Source organism: Elephas maximus, chromosome 27 (assembly GCF_024166365.1).
Source record: "Elephas maximus indicus isolate mEleMax1 chromosome 27, mEleMax1 primary haplotype, whole genome shotgun sequence".
Taxonomy (NCBI): Eukaryota; Metazoa; Chordata; class Mammalia; order Proboscidea; family Elephantidae; genus Elephas; species Elephas maximus.
In genome coordinates, this window is record NC_064845.1 from 35,963,144 (window position 1) to 35,988,083 (window position 24,940).

General features: G+C 39.7%; 2 protein-coding genes across 6 annotated transcripts in view; one reads left to right on the forward strand and one right to left on the reverse strand.

The window, feature by feature from the left end:
- Positions 1-12,304, forward strand: part of CAPN7 (calpain 7) — a 40,011-nt gene extending 27,707 nt beyond the window's left edge. For 3 of the 4 annotated variants that reach the window (XM_049870792.1, XM_049870793.1, XM_049870794.1), the window contains exons 13-21: positions 3,763-3,907; positions 4,035-4,134; positions 4,423-4,558; positions 5,105-5,180; positions 8,332-8,477; positions 9,440-9,502; positions 10,070-10,200; positions 10,948-11,040; positions 11,133-12,303. In XM_049870792.1, coding sequence (XP_049726749.1) covers positions 3,763-3,907; positions 4,035-4,134; positions 4,423-4,558; positions 5,105-5,180; positions 8,332-8,477; positions 9,440-9,502; positions 10,070-10,200; positions 10,948-11,040; positions 11,133-11,277 — 1,035 coding nt within the window. In that variant the 3' untranslated portion in view covers positions 11,278-12,303. Of the gene's footprint in view, positions 1-3,762; positions 3,908-4,034; positions 4,135-4,422; positions 4,559-5,104; positions 5,181-8,331; positions 8,478-9,439; positions 9,503-10,069; positions 10,201-10,947; positions 11,041-11,132 lie in introns of all 4 variants that reach the window. The other variant, XM_049870795.1, reaches the window with a different exon arrangement.
- Positions 12,305-21,458: 9,154 nt separating this feature from the next.
- Positions 21,459-24,940, reverse strand: part of SH3BP5 (SH3 domain binding protein 5) — an 80,563-nt gene continuing 77,081 nt past the window's right edge. Inside the window, exons 7-8 of one of the 2 annotated variants that reach the window (XM_049870712.1) lie at positions 23,431-23,691; positions 21,459-22,951 (exon numbers count right to left, since the gene is read on the reverse strand). In XM_049870712.1, the coding sequence (XP_049726669.1) occupies positions 22,737-22,951; positions 23,431-23,691 (476 nt within the window). In that variant the 3' untranslated portion in view covers positions 21,459-22,736. The remainder of the gene's footprint in view (positions 22,952-23,430; positions 23,692-24,940) is intronic. The other variant, XM_049870711.1, reaches the window with a different exon arrangement.

A 24,940-nucleotide genomic window follows, 5' to 3' on the forward strand; every position in this document is an offset into this window, starting at 1 on the left:
GTGTAGTAACAGTAAATGTTTGTGAAAGGAGGAGAAGTAGGAAGATACCTAGGAGTAAGAAACATACCAGTGGGCTTGTGAGCAAGTGTTGCTCTTCCTGGCAGCCCTTGCCTGCTGTCAGCTTTTCAGGCTCCTTCTCTGTAATACCTGTGTCCTGGTGTTGGGACACTTCGTTACAGCTCAGGTTGTTGATTATATTTAGCTGAAAAATGGATTGGTTCTATGGATTGGAAATACAAAGATTATTAAGGAAGGGCTCTTTTTCCTGATGGTATACTATACCTGAGGTGTAGTGTAATATACCTAAGCTGTCTAGTCTCTGGAAAGGTTAACTGGTTCTGTGTTCCAGTTCCCTCTGCTTAAGCTTATAGAATCAGTAGTGATCAGTCAGTAAAAACAGGGTACCACTGTGTATTAATTAGACTGGTTTTCGTGTGAGGAACATGGAATTCTATGAATTATGAAGGCACTAGGGACCTGTTGCAACATTTTAAAATTTATAGTCTCAAGGCATTCTGCATAGAATTAAATTTTCCATTAAAAGTAGCATAAAGATTGACAAATCAAAAAATGTAAAAATTTTTATAAAATTAAATGAGCTGAGAGGCTCATGTTTGTTTGTTTTAGAAATGTAGTTTGCCAAACACCAGTCAAAGCACTGGAATAACAGCCGCTGATGTTCACTTTTACAAGGCAGGACCTGTGCTGAATATACTGTCTGTGTAGTTTTTTATTTTATTTTATTTTTTAATTTTATTTTATTTATTTTATTTTGATTTTATTTATTGTTAGAACATCCTGTGAGGTAGGTGACCAATAGGGAAGAGATGATAAGGGATTTAAATTTAGGTAATGAAACACTCATTATGAAAGTAAGCTTGAATTTGAGGAATAATAAGACTTTCTTGAAAGAAAACTGGACAAATAACATGTTTCTGAGAAAAATAGGCAGCCATGATTTTACCTAAAAACATTTAAAAATTGCCAGATCATAATAAAACAAGAATTTCAGTAAGTCTCTTTTTTTTTTTTTGAAAAATCGGTAGCATTGTTCGTGCAGCATCGGTTCCACATGGCAGTTATTTTGTAAAGATTCAGGCATTTTTAGGGCATCTGTACCTGGAGTAGACTGTACCCAGTGACAGGCTTCTGCACTGTGACAATGCTTGTGTTCACCTTGTAATTCTGTGAAAGTTACTGATCAGAAACAACGTTAACCGGCTTGAGCACACAGCTCACACTGCGAAGTTGGTCGCAGTTTCCTTTTGTTCATGTAACTTCTTTGTATGGTCAAGATCAATCTTTGCCTAGAGGCTTCTTCACATGTGTTAATTTTTTTGCCCCCCCCCCCCATTATTGTTTGATTGCAGTATATATATTTGAAGAGTTTTATGGGCTCATTGTTTGTATATTATTTTTTCTCTATAGGGTTTTTGAGGCACTTTCTTAGTTCTGACTTCCATTTGAAAATATTTCCACATTTAGCATTCAAGCATTTATCTCTAGAACCTCTTTTGTGCAGATAGACCTAATCTCAGATGAAAGCCACTGTCAGACTTAACGTCATTCGTGGCTTTGACTTTCTTCATTTAATTACATTTTTATTAATACTTGTTTGAAAGTGTTATCCTTTTTGTTTGACTGCATCTCTAACCTTGCGTATTCTAAGATCTTTTTCATTTTAGTCTCAGCAGCCTTCCCTTGGGGCATTTTTTTCCCTCTTCCTTGAAGTAATATTCCATAAATAGTGTACTGTGGAGGCACATCTCAGGTTCAAGCCACTATGCCTCAGCCTTGGCAAGGCCATCATGGGATTTCTGAAACTGTCTAAGGCTTTTCCTTTGCTGTTACTTGGAAATAACTTTGGAAATGGGATATTCCAGCATAAACCTTATTCTTTTTTAGTTCTTTGGCATTTCTTCTCCTTTTCAGGGTCCTCTGAATTGCTGGTTCTCTGCTTATCCAAACAAAATCTACAGCCATATCTAAGTGTCTTCTGAAAACCTTACAGCAGTTTCCTCTCCTTTAGGTTCTTTTTTTAGGAAATGGTAGAGTCCTGAGTAGCCCTGGTGGCCCTGGTTACACAGGGGTTAAAGCGATCGGTTGCTAACCAGAAGATCGGTGGTTCGAAACCACCAGCGGCTCCACAGGAGAAAGATACAGCAGTCTGCTTCTGTAGAGATTTACAACTTCGGAAACCCTGTGGTGTCGCTGTGAGTTGGAATCAACTCAACGGCAGTGGGTATTTTTTTGGTTGGTAGAGTTCTGCGCTAAGAGAGATTTCCTGCCCATGAGGAGATAGATTTATAAAAAGAAGAGGATCAAAAAGCGTTAAATGTCTGTTCACTGATGTGGGGCAGGGGTGAGACACAGGTGGTGTAGGAGAAATAGGGAAGAGAAAATGTATTACTGAAGCTTATAGGAAACAACCTGAGAGGAGTGATTGTTACTGTGCCCAGAAAACAAATCTGCCCTAGACCGCGATTTGCCACCATTGGAAATAGCAAAGGGACGTGTTTTAAAAAAATGTTCCCCAGTTGGACTTACCATTAGAAAAAGCATGCAATTTCCTAATGTGATTGCTTAAAATAAGGCACACTTTCTTTTGGATTTATAGTCTCTTTTATGTTTCTGAACCAATGTGATTATCCAGTACACACATCCAGTATTCACTGAGAACCTAGCACAAGCCTAGCAGTGTTCCAGAACGCTTAGTGGAGACCACTGAAAAGGGATAGTGTCACCACGTCACAGATTTTATAGTCCCATTGGGGACACAGCACTCTACACTTGCATGAGAAGCAAACAATTGAAGATAGAATATGATTTATTTTACACTAATGTAATGCGTATTGTTAACACTGTAAAGTTTATAGGAAATGTTAATTAAAAGGAGGATATTAATGAGTACTGGATGCTTTGCGTATGTTATTTTGTTTAATATTCACAACAGTCTTATAAGGAGACATTATAATCCTCATTTTACGTATGAGGAAACAAAGGCTCGTAAAGCTGATGAGTAGCGGAGCTAGAATTGGGTCCCATTTCATTCTGACGCCAAAATCCACTCTTTTCACTTCCCTTCACGGCTTTAGTCTTTACTGAGAGGCGGGCAGTGGAGGAAGAAAAGAGGACCTGAGAGGAAGGGTAGCTAAAAGGGACCAGAGAAGGCCTTCTGGAAGAGGGAACAGCAGCATGAGCAGATGCTTTTAGAGGCAAAATTGAAGAAGGATTATTTATGGTATTGTGAGAAGAAAGACTAGAATAGAGCCAAAGATACTTGAGTTACGAGTGTTGGAAAGTAAAGGGGGGCCAGAGTAGAGTGGACTTAGAAAGGGGAGGAGACACGTGATGCTGTAGGGCAGCATTGTCCAGTAGAGCTTCCTGCCGTGATGGAAATGCTGTGTATCTGTGCTGTCCAGTGCAGTAGCTGCTAGCCCAGTGTGGCCACTGAATACTCAAAATATGTCTAGTGTGACAAAGGGCCTGATTTTTTAATTTTTAAAAGTTTGAATTTAAATAACCACATGTGGCTGGTGACTACTGTATTGGACAGCATAGCTCTAGGGAGTAGATTGCCATTTAAAGTTTATTAGATATGTGACCTGATGAGAGTGTTCCTGAAAATATTAATTTCAAGCTGATTTGGAGAGGAAAGAATTGGTAAGTACTCAAAATTTATCCTTTCTTAGAGACAATGGTATAATTCATAAAAGAAACTATAATTTTGCCATTTAATGTTACCTCCTGTCTTTTATATAGGGGCTGCGATTTATCCAATTGAAAAATCCTTGGAGTCATTTACGTTGGAAAGGAAGATACAGTGAAAATGATGTGAAAAACTGGACTCCAGAGTTGCAGAAATATTTAAACTTTGATCCCCGAACAGCTCAGAAAATAGACAATGGTAAGTATCTTTTTGATGTTAATACCATTTGATCTTCAGACAAATAACATGCTTTAACAATGTGAAATGTATTTAAGTCATTTATTATTAGGATATTATTAAGTTAAGAAAGATGTTTAATTTTCAGGGATATTTTGGATCTCGTGGGGTGATTTGTGCCAGTATTACGATGTGATTTATTTGAGTTGGAATCCAGGTCTTTTTAAGGAATCAACATGTATTCACAGGTAACTTTTTGCTCATTTCAGAATAGTCCTAATGGTACTGTCAGCTTTCTCCGTTTAAAATGTAACGGTTAATTTGGGAAGACCAGTGTTCTGTCTTCACGTCACGCCCACAAATGACTATCGTGTAATGGTTGTTTTCTTTGAATACTTCTTGGTTATGCCAAAAATTTTAAAAACAATAAAATAAAACATAATAGCCTTATTGTTTTAAAACACAACATTTTTACAATGTTATGTTTTAGCTCTATGAAAAATTTATCTTTTTTCTTTGTTGACTTTATTTTTTAGTACTTGGGATGCTAAGCAAGGACCTGTGAAAGATGCCTACAGCCTGGCCAACAACCCACAGTACAAACTGGAAGTGCAGTGTCCACAAGGGGGCGCTGCAGTGTGGGTTTTGCTTAGTAGACACATAACAGACAAGGTACTGACAATCTTCTAATGATATCACATACAAAAAGTCTTTTAATTTAAATTAGACTATTATAAAAGAGATAAATTGATCACCAGCCTGTTTCATTTATATAGGTGCCCTGGAAATAGTGTTTTCTTAGATAAATGAATTTTTTTCTCTAAGGAAATTTGTAACCATACACTTAAAATCTTGTTCAACACCATCTCTAAGAAAAATGTGAGGAAGTTTACGGTTTTTAAGTGAGGGCTTGGGAGCTGACTGTATGCTTTAGATTCGAATGAAATTAACATTATTAAAAATATGCTGAAGGTTTGAAAATGCTGATTGATTAGGCTTTATTCTTCAAAAGGTAACCGTAATCTGAATAGCCCCAAAATTTTATTTAATGTATTAATACAGTGTAATCATCTTCTGAAATAACCGTTTAATTCAGAATCTGTACTAAGCACTAAGTAGCTGAAAGAAATGCTCTCGAAACTGGAATTTCTTTTTATACTAGATAAGGAGCATTTTTAACCCATTTTCATAACCACATTGGATTCTTTGTGATTTTAGGATGATTTTGCAAATAATCGAGAATTTATCACAATGGTTGTATACAAGACTGATGGGAAAAAAGTTTATTACCCAGGTAAGTTTAGGTAGCCAAACAAACATTAAAATTTTATTTACATGATCAAGTTGAAAAGTGACAAACTTTATCTTATGTAGTAATGTACAGAAGTTAATTAGAAACCATGCAGACAAATGAGTGGGTATTCACGTTACTTGTGTTTTTTGCTACTTCTGTTTTTTATTTAAAGACCCCAGGAATAGAGAATTTCCATATTCTTACACATTTCTGTCAGAGTTTGATTTCTGACGCTAAAATCATGTCTTTTTCTCTGATCAGAAATATACCACGGTTTTCTTTGCTTTGTTAGATAAAAATCTTAAACTCTTCAGAATGGTGTGTGAGGCTTTTTTATATTTATTTTATATGTATTATTGCTGGTCTTAATGTTCCTGCCCTTCTTTATCTCATGGCCCAGCTTTTCTCAGGACTCTCATCAAGATACTTGCTGTCCTTAAGTACACCATGCCTTTGTTACCCCTCATTTGACAGTTTCTTCTGCCAGGAGTCTCTCTCCTCTCTGCCGTCTACCCCCATGTTCTTTTTGCCCTATTCTTCCTGATGAAACTGATTAAGACCAGCCCAAATGTCATTTCTGTGGTACCTTTCCACACTCTTCCAGGTGAAGTGAATCTCTCTGCAGGGTTTCTGAGGCTCTTAGCATACTGTGTTGAAGCCTTTGCAATCATTCATTCAGTTTTTTTATCACTTACCGATAGGCACTGTTTTCAGGGCATGAGAAGCACTGGTGAACAAAATAGGACCCTGCTTTCATAGGTTTATGTCCGAGTGGGAAGACAGATTATAAATAAGAGAAATATCAGTGATCCATGTCGTATAAAGAAATAAGATAGGGACACGTATTAGTGGCTGGTTTAGTTGCCTTCATTAAGTGACCATGGAAGGCCTCTTTGAGAAGGGTTAAGAGGAACTCTGAATGACAAGAAGATTGTGAGTGACATACAAAGAAATAGAGGCAAAAGCATTACAGGCAGAGGGAGCAGCTAGTAAGGACCCTTTAATGGGAAAAAGATTAGTGTGATTGAGGAATAGAAAAAAGGCCTGTAAGCTCCATAGACACATCCAAACTCCCTGAGGGACTGAATTACTAGGCTGAGGGCTGTTGGGACCACGGTCTTGGGGAATATCTAGTTCAGTTGGCATAACATAGTTTATAAAGAAAATTTTCTGCGTTCTGCTTTGGTGAGTAGCATCTGGGGTCTTAAAAGCTTGTGATTAGCCATCTAAGAGACTCCATTGGTCCCAGTGAAGAAAACTAAAGACACAAGGGAAAGGTTAGTCCAGAGGACTATTGGACCACAACTACCACAGCCTCTACCTGACTGAGTCCAGCACAACTAGATGGTGCCCAGCTACCACCACCAACTGCTCTGACAGGAATCACAATAGAGGGTCCCGGACAGAGCTAGAAAGAAATGTAGAACAAAATTCAGACTCAAAAGACCAGACTTTCTGGCCTGACAGAGACTGGAGAAGCCCCAAGAGTATGGGCCCCAGACACCCTTTCAGCTCAGTAATGAAGCCACTTTTGAGGTTCACCCTTCAGCCAAAGATTGGACATGCCCATAAAACAAAATGAGACTAAAAGGGCACACCAGCCCAGGGGCAAGGACAAGAAGGCAGGAGGGGACAGGAAAATTAATAATAGAGAACCAGGGTCGAGAAGGGAGAGTGTTGTTGTGTCTTGGGATTGGTAACCAATGTCACAAAACAATATGTGTACTGTTTAATGAGAAGATAGGGTTTGTATACCTTCATCTAAAGTACAATTTAGAAAAAAAATGCTTCAGCAGAAAGGCCAATAGGTATGAGGAAGTGTGGTATCAGAAGAGGTCAGAAAAGTATGCAGACGTCAGATCACAGGAGAGGGTTTGGATTTTGTTCTAAGTACAATGGGAAATCTTTGAGGAGTCTTGGTAAGAAAAATGATAATCTGTTTTTTGTTTCGTTTTAAGAACATTCTTTGTATGTTGGAGGGGGCCAAAAATGGAAGCAAAAACCACTTGGGTGCTTTTATTAGTTTGAGAGAGATGCTGGGGGTTTGGAGTCATTTTTTTATTCATAGTAGATCATGGCATTCTTCCTCATTACACTATATGTGTGTTGAGGGCAGGCACTGAGTTTTATCAGTGGATATCATTAGACTTGGATGAACATGGCATATAGTAGGTCCAACAATACATGTAAAACTAAACTAGGCAGATTAGTATTTTTCATATGTTGGTCATTATACAACCAAAAAAACCCCAAAAAAGCAAATCTGTTGCTGTCGAGTCGGTTCTGACTCATAACGACCCTGTAGGACGGAGTAGAACTGCCCCATAGAGTTTCTGAGGAACGCCTAGTAGATTCAAACCGCCACCCTTTTGGTTAGCAGCCATAGCTCTTAACTGCTGTGCCACCAGGGTTTCCATTATACAACCAAAAGGAACAAATAATTGTGAGTATATTCCCAGCATTGGTACATGACTTAAGACCCCAGCTTCTGTTCTACCCCCTAGTTCATTGTGTAGCTCCTGGCATCTTAGAAGGAATAAATCTTATCGGTATAGAACAACATAAAAAAAAAAATAATAATAATAATATTTGGAGTAAAAAACAAAAGAGATAAAACACATACACTATCCTTTTTAGATTGTTCATTCATTTTAGCGATAGGAGTGTGCATGTGTCTGTGTATGTGTGTGTATTAAAAAAGTGAAAAGGCGTCTGCCAAATTCATAGTCATGGAAGGGAATAAAAGTAAGGGTGGTGGTGAAAGGGGATTTTGTTTTATAAAGTATGGCAAAAAAGTTCATTTAATTCAGATACATATACATACATATCTATCTACCGATGTGTCTATAGTAGCTTTTAAAAGTTTTCCTCAGGAGAAAGAGCTAATCCTGACTTTAAAATCCTCTACTGGAGAAAAAATGCATCATGTGATAAATAGCAGGGATTGTACCTCATTGAATGTATTTCAAAAGATTACTTTTGCTGTTTAGAAACTAATCTTAACATATTTTAACTCATTACCATTGTATTTTAAAGACAGAGAATCAAAGTGATTTCCATCTGTTTAATTTTTTCTGCCATCAACCATAAAACTTAAATTCAAAAAGGAATCTAAAGTCTCCTTTTCTGTAAACTTCCTTTATCTTTGTAGCTGACCCAGCTCCATACATTGATGGAATTCGAATTAACAGCCCTCATTATTTGACTAAGATAAAGCTGACCACACCTGGGACCCATACCTTTACATTAGTGGTTTCTCAGTATGAAAAACAGAACACAATCCATTACACAGTCCGGGTAAGTAAAACCAACATACAGTGACAAAACACAATGGTACAGAATACATAATGTGCTCTGCTTTGTAAGTGGGAATACCTGGAGAAAAAGTTTATTTCTGAAAATCGGTTGTTCTCTAATGCATATATTTTGTTTGTACATATGTGTCTGTCTCTCTGTATGTTTATAAAATCTGAATTAAATTATTATGTTGCCTCCTTTAGAAAATGACTTTAAAAAGTAAAATTTTTATTTTGAATAACAGTTCGAATGAACGTTTTAATTTTCTGAGTAATAGTTTAGTCTTCACGTAGTATGATATGGTTGGACTAATTTCAATTTTAAAGTAAGCAATAAAAACTCCTTTCGTGAATATGATACTCTTAGTGACTTAAAAATAAATTAATCACCTGTAAACATATTGCTCTCAGGTACCTGGGAAGGGCATTATAATTTTGTTCTGTGTAGATTTGCTTGCCGTAGGTAGGTAAAGAAGCTCCATTTGAATAGATTTTTAATGATGAAAAGGACCTTGGGGAGCTGCTTTGACCCCTTCGTTCTTTAGATTCAGAAGCCAAGGCCTGGAGAGGTTGTGATATGTCCAGAGCTACACACAGCTAATGGCAGAGAAGGATTAAGACAAGATCCCTAGCTTTCTGATTCCTAGTTCTTTGTACTTGACTTGCTATCAGGCTGCGTACAGAATAATAAGTTGTATATGCCAATTAACTTTTCTAGTCTTCCGATAAATAGTTTGGAAACCCTGGTGGTGTAGCAGTTAAGTGCTACGAAGGGCTGGCAGTTCAAATCTGCCAGGCGCTCCTTGGAAACGCTGTGGGGCAGTTCTACCCTGTCCTGTAGGGTCGCTATGAGTTGGAATCGACTCGATGGCACTGGGTTTGGTTTTTGGTTTGGATATATACTTATCACTTTAATGTTTTTATAAACAAAGTTTATCCATCAGTAAATGTTTTTGAATCTAGGTGTATTCAGCATGCAGCTTTACGTTTTCGAAGATCCCTTCACCGTACACCTTATCAAGACGGGTAAGAGAAATCTTTTTCTGGGTCAGGATCTCAGCATTCTAATGTTTTAGGATTCCCTTTCCCTCCCCCCCCCCCCTTTTTTTTTCACATTTCACAATTTCTCAAGAAATAAAAACATTCAGGGCTTTGACAGGATACAAAGGGAAAATACACTACCTCCAGTCTAAGTTGGAAGATGAGATTTTTTACATGAATGACATTAAGTGATTCTATAGGAAGAAAATGATAAATTCAGAGAAAACAGATTAATGCAAACCTTGATTGTTGGGTAAGGCCATGTGGATGAACATAGTAGAATTTGGGACTAACTTTGCAAAGCGGGCTACATGTGTACGGGAAAATTCTTGGGAGGGAAAATAGGATGGAAATAGGGCTTAGTGTAGCAAAGCAGCCTGGCCGAAATGGGAAGTTACATTGACTGCAGTGGGAAGTAAAGATGGGAGAGATGAGATGCAGCCACAGAGTGGAGAATTGCTTTTTTTTTTCCCCTTAGGGACAAGGATTTTTGTTTTTAAAGTAGAATTTGAGAATATAAAGTTTTGTTAATGCAAAACTTCATTTTATTAGATTAATGGAAAGTGGAGTGGTCAGAGTGCTGGAGGATGTGGAAATTTCCAGGAGACGCACAAAAATAACCCCATCTACCAATTCCATGTAGATAAGACTGGGCCGTTACTGATCGAGCTAAGAGGACCAAGGTTTGTGTTCAGTAATTTTTTTAAATCAATTTTTTTTTTTAATGAGCTTAGTGGAACAAAATAGAGTTTAGAAAAAGACGTATGCATATATGGACACTTGATTTATGATAAAGATGGTATTGCAGAGGAGTGGGGAAAGGACAGCCTTTTCAGTAATGGTGCTGGAATAATTGTGTATCCATATATAAAAAAAGTAATTCGATAACTGTGTCACATTATTTCTAAAAATCAGTTCCAGGTAGATTATGGACCTAAATGTGAAAGACAAACCAATAAAGCTTTTAGAAGATAATCCAGGAGATAATACCCTTGGAGAAAGGAAAGGTTTCTTAAGACATAAAGATTTGTAAATAATGCTATATTAGTAAAAGTCTAATTTTTTTAAAAAAATGAACAAAAGCTTGAGCAGGCATGTCACAAAAGAGGCAGCCTCATGGCCCAAAATTGGAAACAGCCCAAGTGTTTTATCAACAGCGCTTAAGATGATTCTTTATGCCTATTACAGTGACAGTATTTACCTTTTAAATTTACATTATTCCTTGGGGAACCAGTGGTGAAAATACTCTCTCTTTTAAGGTAAGTTTAATACCCTATTAGTTTTTGTGGTTTCAATTAAAACATATAAATGGCATTTTGTATAACTAAGTATAAAGACAGTATGCACGTGTTTTAGAGTGCTGTTTCCTCCTATTGAAGCTTTAGAAAGCCTATGCTTGATTTAATAGTATATCTGCACTTTAAATCTAGGCAATACAGTGTTGGATTTGAGGTGGTAACAGTTTCTGTCGTGGGAGATCCTGGTCCCCATGGCTTTCAGAGGAAATCTAGTGGTGATTACAGGTAATCTTAGCATTTTGATTATATCCAATTTATACTTTAATTTTTGTGGTATCATTTTCTATAAACCTTGTTCTCATTTTCCCTGAATATAGGTGTGGATTTTGCTACCTAGAATTAGAAAATATACCTGTTGGGATCTATAATATCATTCCCAGTACTTTTTTGCCTAAACAAGAAGGACCTTTTTTCTTGGACTTCAATAGTGTTAACCCCATCAAGACAACACAACTTCAGTGATGGAGGAATCTCAGCAATTACTGGATTTTACACGTACCAAACATTACCTCTTCCAATGAGGACACAAATCTGCAGAACACCAAAAACAACAATCAGAACAAATTAAATCTCTAAAAACATGATACAGTAGAATCTGGTGCTCAAGTCAGGTGTTTGGTAAGAGTTGAATACATGGTATTATGTAAATATGGAGTTGATTTGTATTTAGGGGCCGTGTTGTATTAAAAAAGTGCATTTTGTTAAAGATTAGATTCAGCACTGTGAGATGCCTTTGCTAAGAGAACGAGCGAACTGAGACTAGCTGAGGAAACTGAAGAACAACAGACTCACTGAGTGGAATGGTGGGCAGGTGTAATATCCTGAAATATTTACATTATTTTTCTCTTTTCTGCAGAGCACGTTTTAAGTTAAACCTGCTTGTGTTGTGACTCCGCTGTCTATCTTGGGCAACTAATTACCAAATGAATCATGTCACCATAACCAGATTTTAATTCTGCATTATTTCTGTCTTTGAAATGCTTATTGTTGCCCAAGTGTTAATGAAAGAATAAAGCTTTAAGAAATCCTAATTAACTTAGCATAAAGATGTTCATACTTAAGAATGGAGGTTGTTGAAGTAAGATATGTAGCTCCTTTTGAATCATGTAAAGAGAACTGCAGTTTTTCTTATATCAGATTGAAAGTAGTTACCTTCTGAGACATTGAAGACATTTCATATAGTTTAGTCTGTTTTCAGTTGTGCTCAGTGTTCTTTATGGTAACAGCACTTTGAAGAAAATATAATTGAGTAATATATGATGATTGGGTTATATGTAGCAGTCAGAAAGAGTGAATTGCCAAGATACTAGTGTTATATGTACGTTCCCAGATGTTTACATAAAAATCCATCAGAATAGACAGTGCTCAAGATTTTAAAGATCTCAAAATTAATAGGGTGGGATTTTTCATTGTCTCTACTTTATAATTATCAAACCTTCCTATTTTGTATTTCACACAGACTTTAATTGAAATAAAATATATTTATACTTATGGAAACTGTATAGTTTAATCTAGAAATATTAAAATATTTCATCTAGCATGTTCCATCATTATTTGCATGAAAATTCATGCTTCAGCAAAAAATCTGTTCTTTACATTTAAAATAGTAGATTATTATGCCTATGAGATGTTGCTTTGGCAGATATTTTGTGCTTTCTATTTTAGCATATTACTTTTAGCTGGATTAATTCGACTAATTTTCCATGGTCCTTTAAAGAAAAAAATCTAAAGCATAAGAGGTGTATTTATTATAAACACATATTATTTGAACTTACTTACTTCAAGATCTTGTATAGGATACAAATTGAAATAAGACCTAATCCCAGTCTTCAGAAATCAAATGGAGGAGGCTAGAGCCAAAATGGTGGATTGATCAGACATCCCACACAGTCCATCTACAGCAAAGACCCAAGAAAGCAAGTGAAACAGATACAGATGATAATCCTGAAACCCTGGGCATCAAATGAAAGGATAAAGAATTAGATTGAGCACTGACTGGAAGAAGAAACATATCAAAAGCAGCAAATTAGGAGATAAGGAGAGGAGGATCCCTGCCAGCTAGCCCAGCACAGCATAGCCATCTTGAGACAAAGCCAGCAGCAATCCTGGGAGAGGAACACAAAAGGCAGCTTCACAAAACTTTGACAGACATACCGGGAGTGGAACGAGATAAGCAGGACATGGGCTGGTTCTAGTGAGGGAAAGAGCAGGGGGGAAGGCAGGGGCACCAGGGATCCCAGTGCCACAGAATAGGGAGGAAGCCAAGAACTTGGAGACAGGTGCAATGGTCCCTGACCATTGGGAATAGTGGCACACACAGAGTAATAGATCCATAGCATGTCAAAGGAGGGCCCCCACTTGACTGGACCCACCCCAAGGTCCTCAGGCACTCTTCCCTAGTGACCGGAGGAGGAGGCTCCCCCTCCTCCATCTTCCTAGTGAATAGTGCCATGAGCCCTCACATTCCTGTAGCCCTAGCCACTGGGGGCAAGAGTATAAACCTCCCCTTTTTCTACCACCTAGCCCCATCTGCCACTTTTCTACCCTATCTGCTGATCCCATCGTGCAGTGGCTCAGCTGCTCCGGCATTCCCACCTACCACATGGCAGCTCCAGCCTTCCACTGCCATCTACCTTGCCCTACTGCCTGCTGGCCCTGCCATGCAGCAGCTTTCTCTGGCCCTCCTCTGGCCCCCTGCCTTGCCCCTTCTACCCACTAGCCCCACTACATGGCAGCTCTGGCCCTCCCTGGTGGCTGCCACTGCTCTGGCCTTCTCCTAGCCCATCCCACCAAGTGGTGACAGCTCTGGCATTACCCCAGTTGATCATCCTGCCCTTCCTGCATGCCATCCTGTCTGCTCACCCAGCTGAGTGTCAGAAAGTGTTTGCTACTACTGTGCCTGCTGCCCCACCCACCTGGAGAGCAGCTGGGCACACTGCTACCTACCCTGCTAGACGACAGGTGGCCAGCACAGCAATTTTCACACATTGAACAGTGTCACACCACCCCACCCACCCAAAGACAGGTGGTAAATGCTCCAAAGCCATCAGACTAATGACCAGCAGACTGTAGCAGCTCCGCCCACCCTGATGCATCAAAACAACCAAGATGAAGCAATCAACAAATAATAGCTTAAGTGCCTCAGAGACAGGAGACAATATCAAATCATATAAAGATGTGGAACAAGATGGCTCAAGCAGGTGACCAAAATAGGTAGAAGGGTCTTCCTGAGAAAGAAATGGCACTAGAACTACCCAATAAGGAATTCAAAAGACATATATATATAGGATCCTCACAGATGAAGGAAAAGACAGACAAAACTCTAGAATTCAGGAAAAAAAATGAAAATTAGAAACCATACAAAAACAAAATGAAAAACAATTAGAAACCATACAAAAACAGCTACTAGAAATCCAAAAGATTAACAGAAAAATTCAGAAGTAGATAATGGAAGGACACAGAAATAGAATTGAATTGAAGGATCAGCAAAATAGAGGACAAATCCCTTGATACTAATTTGAGTAATAATCAGAAAAATTGAAAATGAAGAAAGCCTAGGAGTTATGTAGGACACTATCAAGAAGAACAATCTATGTGTAATTGGAGTTCCACAACAGGAGGAGACGAGAAAAAGCATGGAGAAAATTTTCAAAGAATTGCTGGCAGAAAACTTGGGTGACATCATGAAAGATGAGATTTCCATCCAAGAAGTTCAACAATCCCCATACAGGATAGAGCCCCCAAAAAAGTCACCAAGACAATAAAATTTTCCAAAATCAAACACAAAGAATTCTGAAAGCAGCTTGGGAAAAAAATATCACCCACAAAGGAACTCCAATAAGACTAAGTTCTGACTTCTCGGTAGAAACTATGCAGGGAAGGAGGCAATGGGATGACGTATATAGAGTCCTGAAAGAAAGGAATTGCCAACTAGGAATAATACATCTAGAAAAGCTGTCTCAAATGCGATGGCAAAATTAGGACATTCCCAGATAAACAGAAATTAAGGGAATTTGTAAAAACCAGACCACCTTACAAGAAATATTAAAGGGAGTCTGTTGGCAGAGAACCAATGACATTAGACAACAACCTGAGATCAAGACACACGATGACAACACCCAAATACCAACCCAAAGAACTCTCAAAGCTACAAAACTGAAAATGTCAATCTGAAATCGATGGCAATGTCTAAACAAAAAAGGGGAACAAATGATGCAGTTATAGAACTTCCATATGGAGAGGAATTCAAGGTGATATCAAAAAACAAGATGGTTTTAAACATAGAATGATAAAGGTAAAACCTCACAGTAACCACAAAGAAAATTAACAAACCTATCCACCAAAATAAGAAAAAAAGACTCAAAAAAACAAAACCAAAGGGAAGAAATGAAAAGATAATCCATGAACAAAAAGAACTCAGCACAGAAAATTTAGTGGAACAATGAAATTGTCAGCACCAAAAAAAAAAAAAAGCATAACAAAATGACAGTAGTAAATTCATGTCTGTCAGTAATCACACTGAATGTAAATGGTTTAAATGTACCAGTCAAGAGACAGTGGCAAGATGAATTAAAAAAAAAAAAACATGACCCAGCAATATGTTGCCTACAAGAGACATGCCTTAGACACAAAAACATAAATAGGTTAAAAATCAAAGGATGGAAAAATACATCAAGCAAACAGTAACCATAAAAGAACGGGAATGGCAATATTAGTTTCTGATAAAATAGACTTTAAATTAAACTACATCATAAGGGACAAGGAAGAACATTACATAATGATTAAAGGATTAGTCCACCAAGAGGACATAACCATAGTATTTCATGTACCCAGTGACTAAAAACTAAAACCAAACCCATTGCTGTCAAGTTGATTCTGATTCATAGTGACCCTGTAGGACGGAGTAGAACTGCCTCATAGGGTTTTCAAGGAATGGCTGTGGGTCTAAACTGCCAGCCTTTTTGATTCACAGCCAGATGCTTAACCACTGCAGCACCAGGGCCCTCACCCAGTGACAGAACTCTGAAATACATAAAACAAACCCTAACAGAAATGGAAAAAAGGAGGTCTTACAGTAATCATAAGAGACTTTCACACACCACTTTCAACAAAGAAAAGCTAGAATGAAACTAAACAAAGATTCGGAAGATCTAGATAACACATACAGCCAGCTTGACCTCATACACATAAACAGAGCACTCCAACAGCAGCACAGTATACGTTCTGCCGTGCACATGGCTCATTCTCTAGAGTAGATCATATTCTAGGCCACAAAGTAAGCCTCAATAAATTCAAAAATATTGAGATAATACAAAGCATCTTCTCAGATTACAGTGGTATAAAATTAGAAATCAGTAACAGTAAAAACAAGGGAAAAAATTAAATACTGAACAACATACTTAAAAACCATTGGGTAAAAGAAATTAAAAATCAAATTCCTAGAATCAAACACGAATGAAAACAAAACATACCAAAACCTTTAGGACACAACAAAAGGCAGTGCTCAGTGGTCAATTTATAACAGTGAACACACATCAAAGAAGAAGAAAGGGCCAAAATCAACACTGTAATGATACTACTCAAACAGCACCTTAACAATACAACTCAAATAGAAAAAGAGCAGTAAAATAAACCCACAGCCGCCAGAAGAAAGGAAATAATAAAGATTAGAGCAGAAATAAATGAAGCAGGAAACAGAAAAACAGTCAAAACAAGACTAAGAGCTGGTTCTTTGAAAGGATCAGTAAAATCAACAAACTACTGGCCAAACTGACAGAAGAAAAAAAAGTAGATAGATGACATTACAACAGAACCATCTGAAATAAAAGGGATCATAACAAAGTACTATGAAAAATTATATTCCAACAGATATGAAAACCTAGAGGAAATGGGCAAATTCTTACAAACACACTACTTACCTAGACTAACACAAATTAAGGTAAAAAATCTGAATAGACCCATAACGAAAGAAAAACTACCACCAACAACAACAAAAAAGCCCTGGCCCTGTCAGTCTTACTGGAGAATTCTACCAAACATTCAGAGAAGAATTGACACCAGTACAACTCAAACTATTCCAGAACATGGAAAACAAAGGAATACTCTCAAATTCATTCAATGAAGCTAGCATAACCCTGATACTAAAGCCAGGAAAAGACACTACTAAAAAAGAAAATTAGAGAATAATATTCCCCATGAACATTGATGCAAAAATTCTCAACAAAATTTTAGCCAATAGAATCCAACAACATATATATATATATATATATATATATATATATATCATGACCAAGTAGGATTCATACCAGGTATGCAAGGATGCTTCAACACTGGAAAATCAATGTAATCCACCACATAAATAAAACAAAGGAAAAGAATCACATGATCATCTCAATGCTGAAAAGTCATTTGATAAAGTCTGACACCCACTCATGATAAAAACTCTTACCAAAATAGGAATAGAAGGAAAATTCCTCAACGTAATTAAGGTCATATACATAAAACCAACAGCCAACATTATTTTCAACAGAGAGAGACTGAAAGCATTCCCCCTGAGAATGGGAACCCAACAAGGATACCCTTCATCACCACTCTTACTCAACATCCTACTGGAAGTCCTAGCTACAGCAATAAGAATGGGAAATAAAGGGCATAAAAATAGGTAAGGAAGAAGTAAAACTATCCCTGTTCACAGACAACAAGATCCTATACATAAAAAATCCCAGAGATCTTCTAAAAATTAATGCTCCTCAAAAGGCTTCACCAAAAGAGTATAAAGAGAATTTGCAGACTGGGAAAAAATTTCTATTACAAATCCAACAAAGGCCTAATCTCTAAAATCTACAGGGAAATCCAACATCTCTACACCCAAAAAAAAAAAAATCCAGTTAAAAAATGGGCAAAGGAAATGAACAGACACTTCACCGAAGAAGACATTCAAGCGGCTGACAGACACGAGGGAATGCTTGTGGTCATTAGCCATTAAAGAAATGCAAATCAAAACCACAGTGAGATACCATCTCACGCCAGTATTACTGGCACAAATCAAAAAAACAGGAAATAACAAATGTTGGAAAGGCTGCAGGGAGACTGGAACTCTTATGCACTGCTCGTGGGAATGCAAAATGATACAACCATTTTGAGAAATGATATGGCACTTCCTTAGAAAGCTAGAAATAGAAATACCATATGATCCAGCAATCCCACTCTTAGGAATATATCCTAGAGAAGTAGAGAGTCGTCACACAAATAGACGTATGCACACCCATGTTCACTGCAGCATTGTTCACAGTAGCAAAAAGATGGAAGCAGCCTAGATGCCCATCAATAGATGAATGGATAAACAAACTATGGTACCTACACACAGTGGAGTAGTACAAAATGATAAAGAACAATGATGAATCTGCAAAGCATCTCACAACATGGATGAATCTGAAGGGCATCATGCTGAGTGGAATGTCAATCACAAAAGGACAAATATTGTATGAGACCATTACTACAAAAATTCATGGAAAGGTTTACACACAAAAAGAATCTTTGATGGTTACGAGAGGGTGGGGGTGGAAATGAAAAATAGACAATAGGTAAGTGGTAACATTGGTGAAGGGTAAGATACTATACAACACTGGGGAAGCCAGCATAACTTGTCCAAGGCAAGGTCACGGAAGCTCCATAGGCACATCCAAACTCCCTGAGGGATGGAATTGCTGGGCTGAGGTCTGTGGGGACCATGATCTCGGGGACCATCTAGCTCAATTGGCATAACATAGCTTATAAAGAAAATGTTTTACATTCTACTTTGTGAGTAGCATCTGGGGTCTTAAAAGCCTGTGAGCAGCCATTTAAGATACTCCACTGGTCTCACCCCTTTGGGAACAAGGAACAGTGAAGAAAACTAAAGATACAAGGGAAAGATTTGTCCAAAGGACTAATGGGGCCACAACTACCACGGCCTCCACCAGACTGAGTCTGGTACAACTAGATGGTGCCTGGCTACCACCACTGACTGCTCTGACAGGGTCCCAATAGAAGGTCCCAGACAAAGCTGGAGAAAAATGTAGAACAAAATTCTAACATACACACAAAAAAACTTACTGGCCTAACTGAAACTGGAGAAACCCTGAAAGTATGGCCCCCGGACACCGTTTTAGTGCAATAATGAAGTCACTCCTGAGGTTTCACTCGTCAGCCAAAGATTAGGCCCATAAAACAAAACAAGACTAAAGGGGCACACCAGCCCAGGGGCAAGGGCTCGAAGGTAGGAGGGGACAGGAAAGCTGGTAACAGGGAACCCAAGGTCGAGAAGGGAGTGTTAACTATGTTGTGGGGTTGTTAACCGATGTCATAAAAACAATATATGTACTGTTTAATGAGAAGGTAGTTTGCTCTGTAAACTTTCATCTAAAGTACAAAAAAACAAAAAAATCCCAGAGAATCCATAAGAAAGCTACTGGAACAAATAAAGGGTTCACCAAAATAGCAAGGTACAAGATCAACATAAAAATAAGATTCCTCTACACTAACTCCAGAAAGGAAATCAGGAAAACAATGCCATTTATAATCGCCCCCCAAAAAGATAAAATAGGAATAACTCTAACTAGGAGCATAAAGGAGCCCTGGTGGTGCAGTGGTTAAGAACTTGGTTGCTAACCAAAAGTTTGGCAGTTAAAATCAACCAGGCTCCTTGGAAACCATAAAAGACTTATATGAAGAAAACTATAAAGCACTACTGCAGGAAACCAAAGTGACCTTCATAAATGGAAAAACATACCATGCTCATGTATAGGAAAACTTAACATTGTGAAAATGTCAATACTACCCCAAGCAATCTATAGATACAATGCAATCCTGATTCCAACAACATTCTTTATGGAAAAACTAACTTTATGGAAAGGAAAGAACCAGCAGATATGTAAAGCATTATTGAAGAAGAACAAAGTAGGAAAACTCACCGTACCCAATCTCAGAACCTACTCTACAGCCACAGTAGTCAATATAGCCTGGTACTGGTACAACAACATAGACCAATGGTGCAGAACTGAGAACCCAGAAGTAAATCCATCCACCTACGGAGAGCTGATCTTCAACAAAGGGTTAAAGTCCATTAATTGGGGAAGAGAGGGTCTTTTCAAAAAATGGTGCTGGCAAAACTTAATATCCATTTGCAGAAAAATGAAACAGATCCGTACCTCACACCATACACAAAAACTAACTCAAAATGGATCAAAGACTTAAATGTAAAACCTAAAACGATAAAGACCGTGAAAGAAAACACAGGGGCAACGTTGGGGGCCCCTGTTTATGGCATAAACAGAATATCAAGCATAACTAAAGAAGCACAAATTCCAGAAGATAAACCAGACAGCTGGGACCTCCTAAAAAATACTTATCCTCATCAAAAGACTTCCAAGAGAGTAAAAAGAGAACCTGCAGACTTGGAAAAAATCTTTTGACACCAAAGTATCTGATAAAACTTTAATCTCTACAATATATAGAAAACTTCACCTCAACAATAAAAGACAAACAGCCAGTCACAAAATGGGCCAAGGATGTGAACAGACACTTCACCAGAGGACATTCAGGCGGCAGATACGATGTTTATGGTCATTAGCGGCTGTCTGTTAGATGCCGTCGAGTCATTTTGGACTCATAGCGACCCTGTGTTACTGATTGATTACTGTGTGCCCAACATGTATATTTCTCCTTTTTATCTTCAAAACAGCTGAAAAAAATACAGGTACAGTAATTTCTGACCTACAACTTTAGAAACAGGCCTAGAGATCATACAGTTTGAGAAACACCATAGCAACTTTAAACCATGCCAAGTTTGGCTGTTTTTATAGACGTTTTTCCTAGAGTGGAAAAAATGAGTGATGCTTCAATTGCAGGGAATAGGTTTTGCTAACGGTAATTCAAGAAAGTGTGTCTTCAGAGTAAAAGTCACCATGCAAGGAGATTTTCAGAACTGAATGGACTGAAAATAGGGTCACTGGAATCCTAGTACACTGTGCAGTCCCTCTCTTATACTTAACTATACCAAAAGGGGCTTCTTTGTGAACTTTTCTAGATGAACTGTTATCTGAAGGTAAAACACCTATATTTGATACCGTAAATGGTTCTGTTTTCTGGATCAATGTCTTTTTTTAACCATAATTGTTGGCTAGCCGTTCACTTTTTTCCCACAGCACGCTTGAATCTGATGTGCCCAGATGAAAACCCGAGCACTCAGATCATTTTCCCTAGAAAAGGACCCACAGCAGCACATTAGAATCACCCGGGGAGCCTTAGCGGTCCCGTGCCCAAGTGTACCCCAGGTCAATGAAGGCAGTCTCTGGGGTCAGACCCAGACAGCAGCGTTTCTGAAGCTCCTGAAGCTCCCCGGGAGATGGCAACGCGCAGCCTCTCCTCCCGTAACTGCCTTACCTCTGCTTCCCTGCCACCGTGGTTCCTCGCTGTTCGGCTTCAGTAGCAGCAAAGGCGGAATGCTAATTCAAACCTTGGTAACAGGGGCTTAAATTCTTAGGATCCAGGACCTTAACTGAAACAAATCACCATGAATTCCATGCTTTTTCTTACGGTAAGACGGTCGCCTAGAATAGAAGGTTCATGCAACTTCGGGATTTCTCATTTGAAGTCACAGGAAGACATTTTCTCAAGCTGTTTTTATTACACTCAAGGTATCAAGTACAAAATAACCTGGTAATCAGGATACTGTCAGTCAATAAAAAAGGACAAATCACTACAGTATGAAGAGATTTACAAATGACAAAAATATACAAGCTGTGAAAATTAACAGACAACTTGAAATGGGGAGGTGGCTTTTTTTTTTCTTTTAGAAATGCTAGATTTTCTTAACAAAAAGGACAAATAAAATACAGTGCTCTAAATATGTGTAACCATGAAAACATGAAAGAAAAGCTGCCCTAACGCTTACTACTATTAGCATAACAGACTCCATTGCTTCTGTTTAACAGCCTTTGCCGGCACATGCCTACTGCCTTTCCTAGCTTTTAAGGAACAGTTTCCTCTAAGGAATACTAGCGCAGCATAACCCTTAAATAATTTATTTTTAAAGTTACAACCTACAGAGAAATTAACACCTTGGCAGTCTAGATATAACAGTGGCAACCGTTCTTCTCATGCACTTCTCTGAGAACGAGTTCCCTGGCTGGTCGGGTAAGGTTGATGCTGTGGAACCTCTCCCCCACAGCCACAGGCCCACTTCTACGCTATGTCCCTGCCACCCTCACCCCCTACCCCACACTGGTGTTCACCTTTCCCCTCCCAAAAAGTGCAGCTCATGGTGACCCTTCTAGAAAATGTTTGTAAAAGCGTCTAGGTGGGTGTCCCAGCACATACGCTTTTCAAAAAGCACCCCCGCCACACCAGAGGTGATGAAAATTGTGTTCTTGGCCTAAATATCCAATTCTTAGATTTTTTTTGTTTTTTTAGCCTTCAAAGGGTAGAGAAGGTGTGCTTTGAGTACTTGAGTTTTAAAGATTTCATGTCGCTCTCCTGGGACATAAAGGAGGGCACCTCCCCAGCTTCCCAAACGAACTGAGGGTGAGAGAAGGCAATGAGAAGCAAGCTGTCGACCCGTTTGGCTTAGCTTCCCAGCCCCCTTCCTGGCTCAGGTTCTTTCGTAAGAACAAGTCAGTGCTTCCACCATGTCGTTACAGGGAACGTTCCACAAAGGCGGTGAGCCCGGTCACAAGTCCACCTGTAACAGCTCCTCCACTCTGAAAAACCAGCCCAAGAGCTTTTAGGAAGAATCTTCAGACCTCAGGGTCACCGAAACTTCATTAGTGCAGTTGAGAGTAAACGCGTAAGATTTGGCATATATTAAATGATTATTGGCACAATGTCCTCCACACAGTTTGATGTATAAATATTGATAGCATGTGGCCCGGGCCCTGGGTGGATCAGCCGATCTGCACCATTTTTATGTTGGCAAAGATTCCATCTCTCCCTTTGGAGCGCTGGAGGGAGAGCTGCTTCATCCGCTTCTCCAAGGCCTGGCCCTCGGTAGCAGCGATGCTTTGGCTCTTGCCGCCGCCGCCACCACTGCTGCTGCTGCCAAGACCCCGGTTGTTGGCTTTGTCGCTTGTTTTATTCTCTGCCCCTTCTGCCCTGTCTCCTATAGAAATAGAAAGATTACCAAGTGAGTACTGACAATTCCAAGAGTCATTTGGGCCCAAACTAATTATCCAGCTCAGCCCTTAGACTCTCCCAGTGTTGCCCAGCCTTGCACATCAGAGGGAGGTCTCCCTCACAGATCTATTAGTTCTCAAGGCACCATCCACATTCCTTCTCTTAGAATCCTAAGGGCAAAGTCTGTGGCACTCATCTGGAAAACAGACCTCCACAACCAGTGCTTGCCAAGAGGGCTGTTCTGAGGAGACCCAGAACCTAAGTTCTGCTAGTCAGGAGTGGAGCCAGAGGCCCCAGAAAGCACTGTGAGCCCATCAGGACGAGCAGCGCTGACAGCACACCGCAGACAATAATGCGGCCCTGGGGCCCTGAGCCCTGGGAAAGGTGTAGAAGAGTGAGAAGATCTGACTGGCCGGGCAGTGAGTCATGTGGTTGGGGCAGGGCTGGGGGAAGGTTGCAACTCACCTCGTTCCACCTCGCATTCAGGGGAGGAGGCCCCACTGCATTCACTGCGAGGGCCCAGCACTGGGAATGTTATCCCAAACTCTGATAGGGACATGGGGCTGGGCAGGTCCAGGCTGCCAGGCCTCGCAACCGCAGGGAACTGGTCAGGCATCTCACATGGGCTTGTTGGTCCTGAACTAAAGCTGGACACAGACTGGGTTTCCGAGTCATCTTCAGACACAAAGTTGCTGCAGGTGTCATCTTCAAAGGCCTCTGAGGCCACTAGGATGAGAGAAAACCCGTCACATGGAGTCTGACAACAAACAGTTAACATGCTCGACTGCTAACCAAAGGTTGGAGGTTCGTATTCACCCAGAAGCACCTCAGAAGAACGTCCTGGCAACCTTCTGAAAGAATCAGCCACTGAAAACCCTATAGTGTACTTTGTACTCTAACACATACGGGGTCGCCAGGAGTCAACATCAACAGCAGCTTGTTTTAGCTCCTTAAACATCTCCAAAGAGAGAATGCTGCTCGCAGGCCGCTAGGCAGCAAGGAGGGACTGCAGGATCGGCCACGGTGGGTGCCTTCATAAAAGGAACGGGACCCCTCCCGAGCCTGTAAGGAAGCAGCTTGAGGCAAGCAGCTGGAGCCCATAGCTATTCAGGGGCTCACAACAGCTTTCTAGCCCCCGCCCTAGAAGTCAGTGCCTCTGATCAGCCAGACACAGCCTATAAGGTAGGAGATTAATTCAGTCACAGATCAGGACCTCTTCTCTACCCTAGTCCTCCAAACACATCCACACACGCAGAGAAGAGGGGTCGGCCCTATGCAATGCATCCCAAGCAAAGCCAGTCAGACTTAAGGGCTTCCTTCTTCCAGAGCAGTAGAGGCAAGGGCTGCTGGGAGCAACAGCCCTGCATGGAATATATGCTATAAACTTTGTTATCTTCCAGGTCACTTCTGATCCCATAAAAGACATACTCAGAGCCTACCTACATCACTTGTTGTTAGGTGCCATCAAGTCAATTTTCAACTCATAGCAACCCTCTGACAGAGAAGAACCACCCCCATAGGGTTTGTTAGGCTGTGATCTTTACAGGAGCAGGTCACCAGGTCTTTCTCCCGTGGAGCTGCTGGGCGGGTTCAGACCGCCAACCTTTCAGTTAGCAGCTAAGCACTTAACCACTGGGCCGCCAGGGCTCCTTCCTACATCACTGTTGCCACAAGAGGACAAAATGCTTCAACAATGCTCTGTAGCTTGTGCCTTATTTTGTGGACCAGAATTACCAAGGCCCAGGGAAACGTCATTCCCATGGTTTTAACACCTCTTCAGCCTTTAACTATTTCTCCTCAGCCTACATCGGATCCCAGTTATTAGAGCTTTCCTCACCTGCTCCCCTTTCTCCCTCCCTTATCTTTAAAAAGAGCCTGTAGCATTCCATAGAAAACCGAACCGAACCAAACCCGGTGTTGTCTAGTCTGACTCATAGCGACCCTATAGAACAGAGTAGAACTGCCCTAGAGAGTT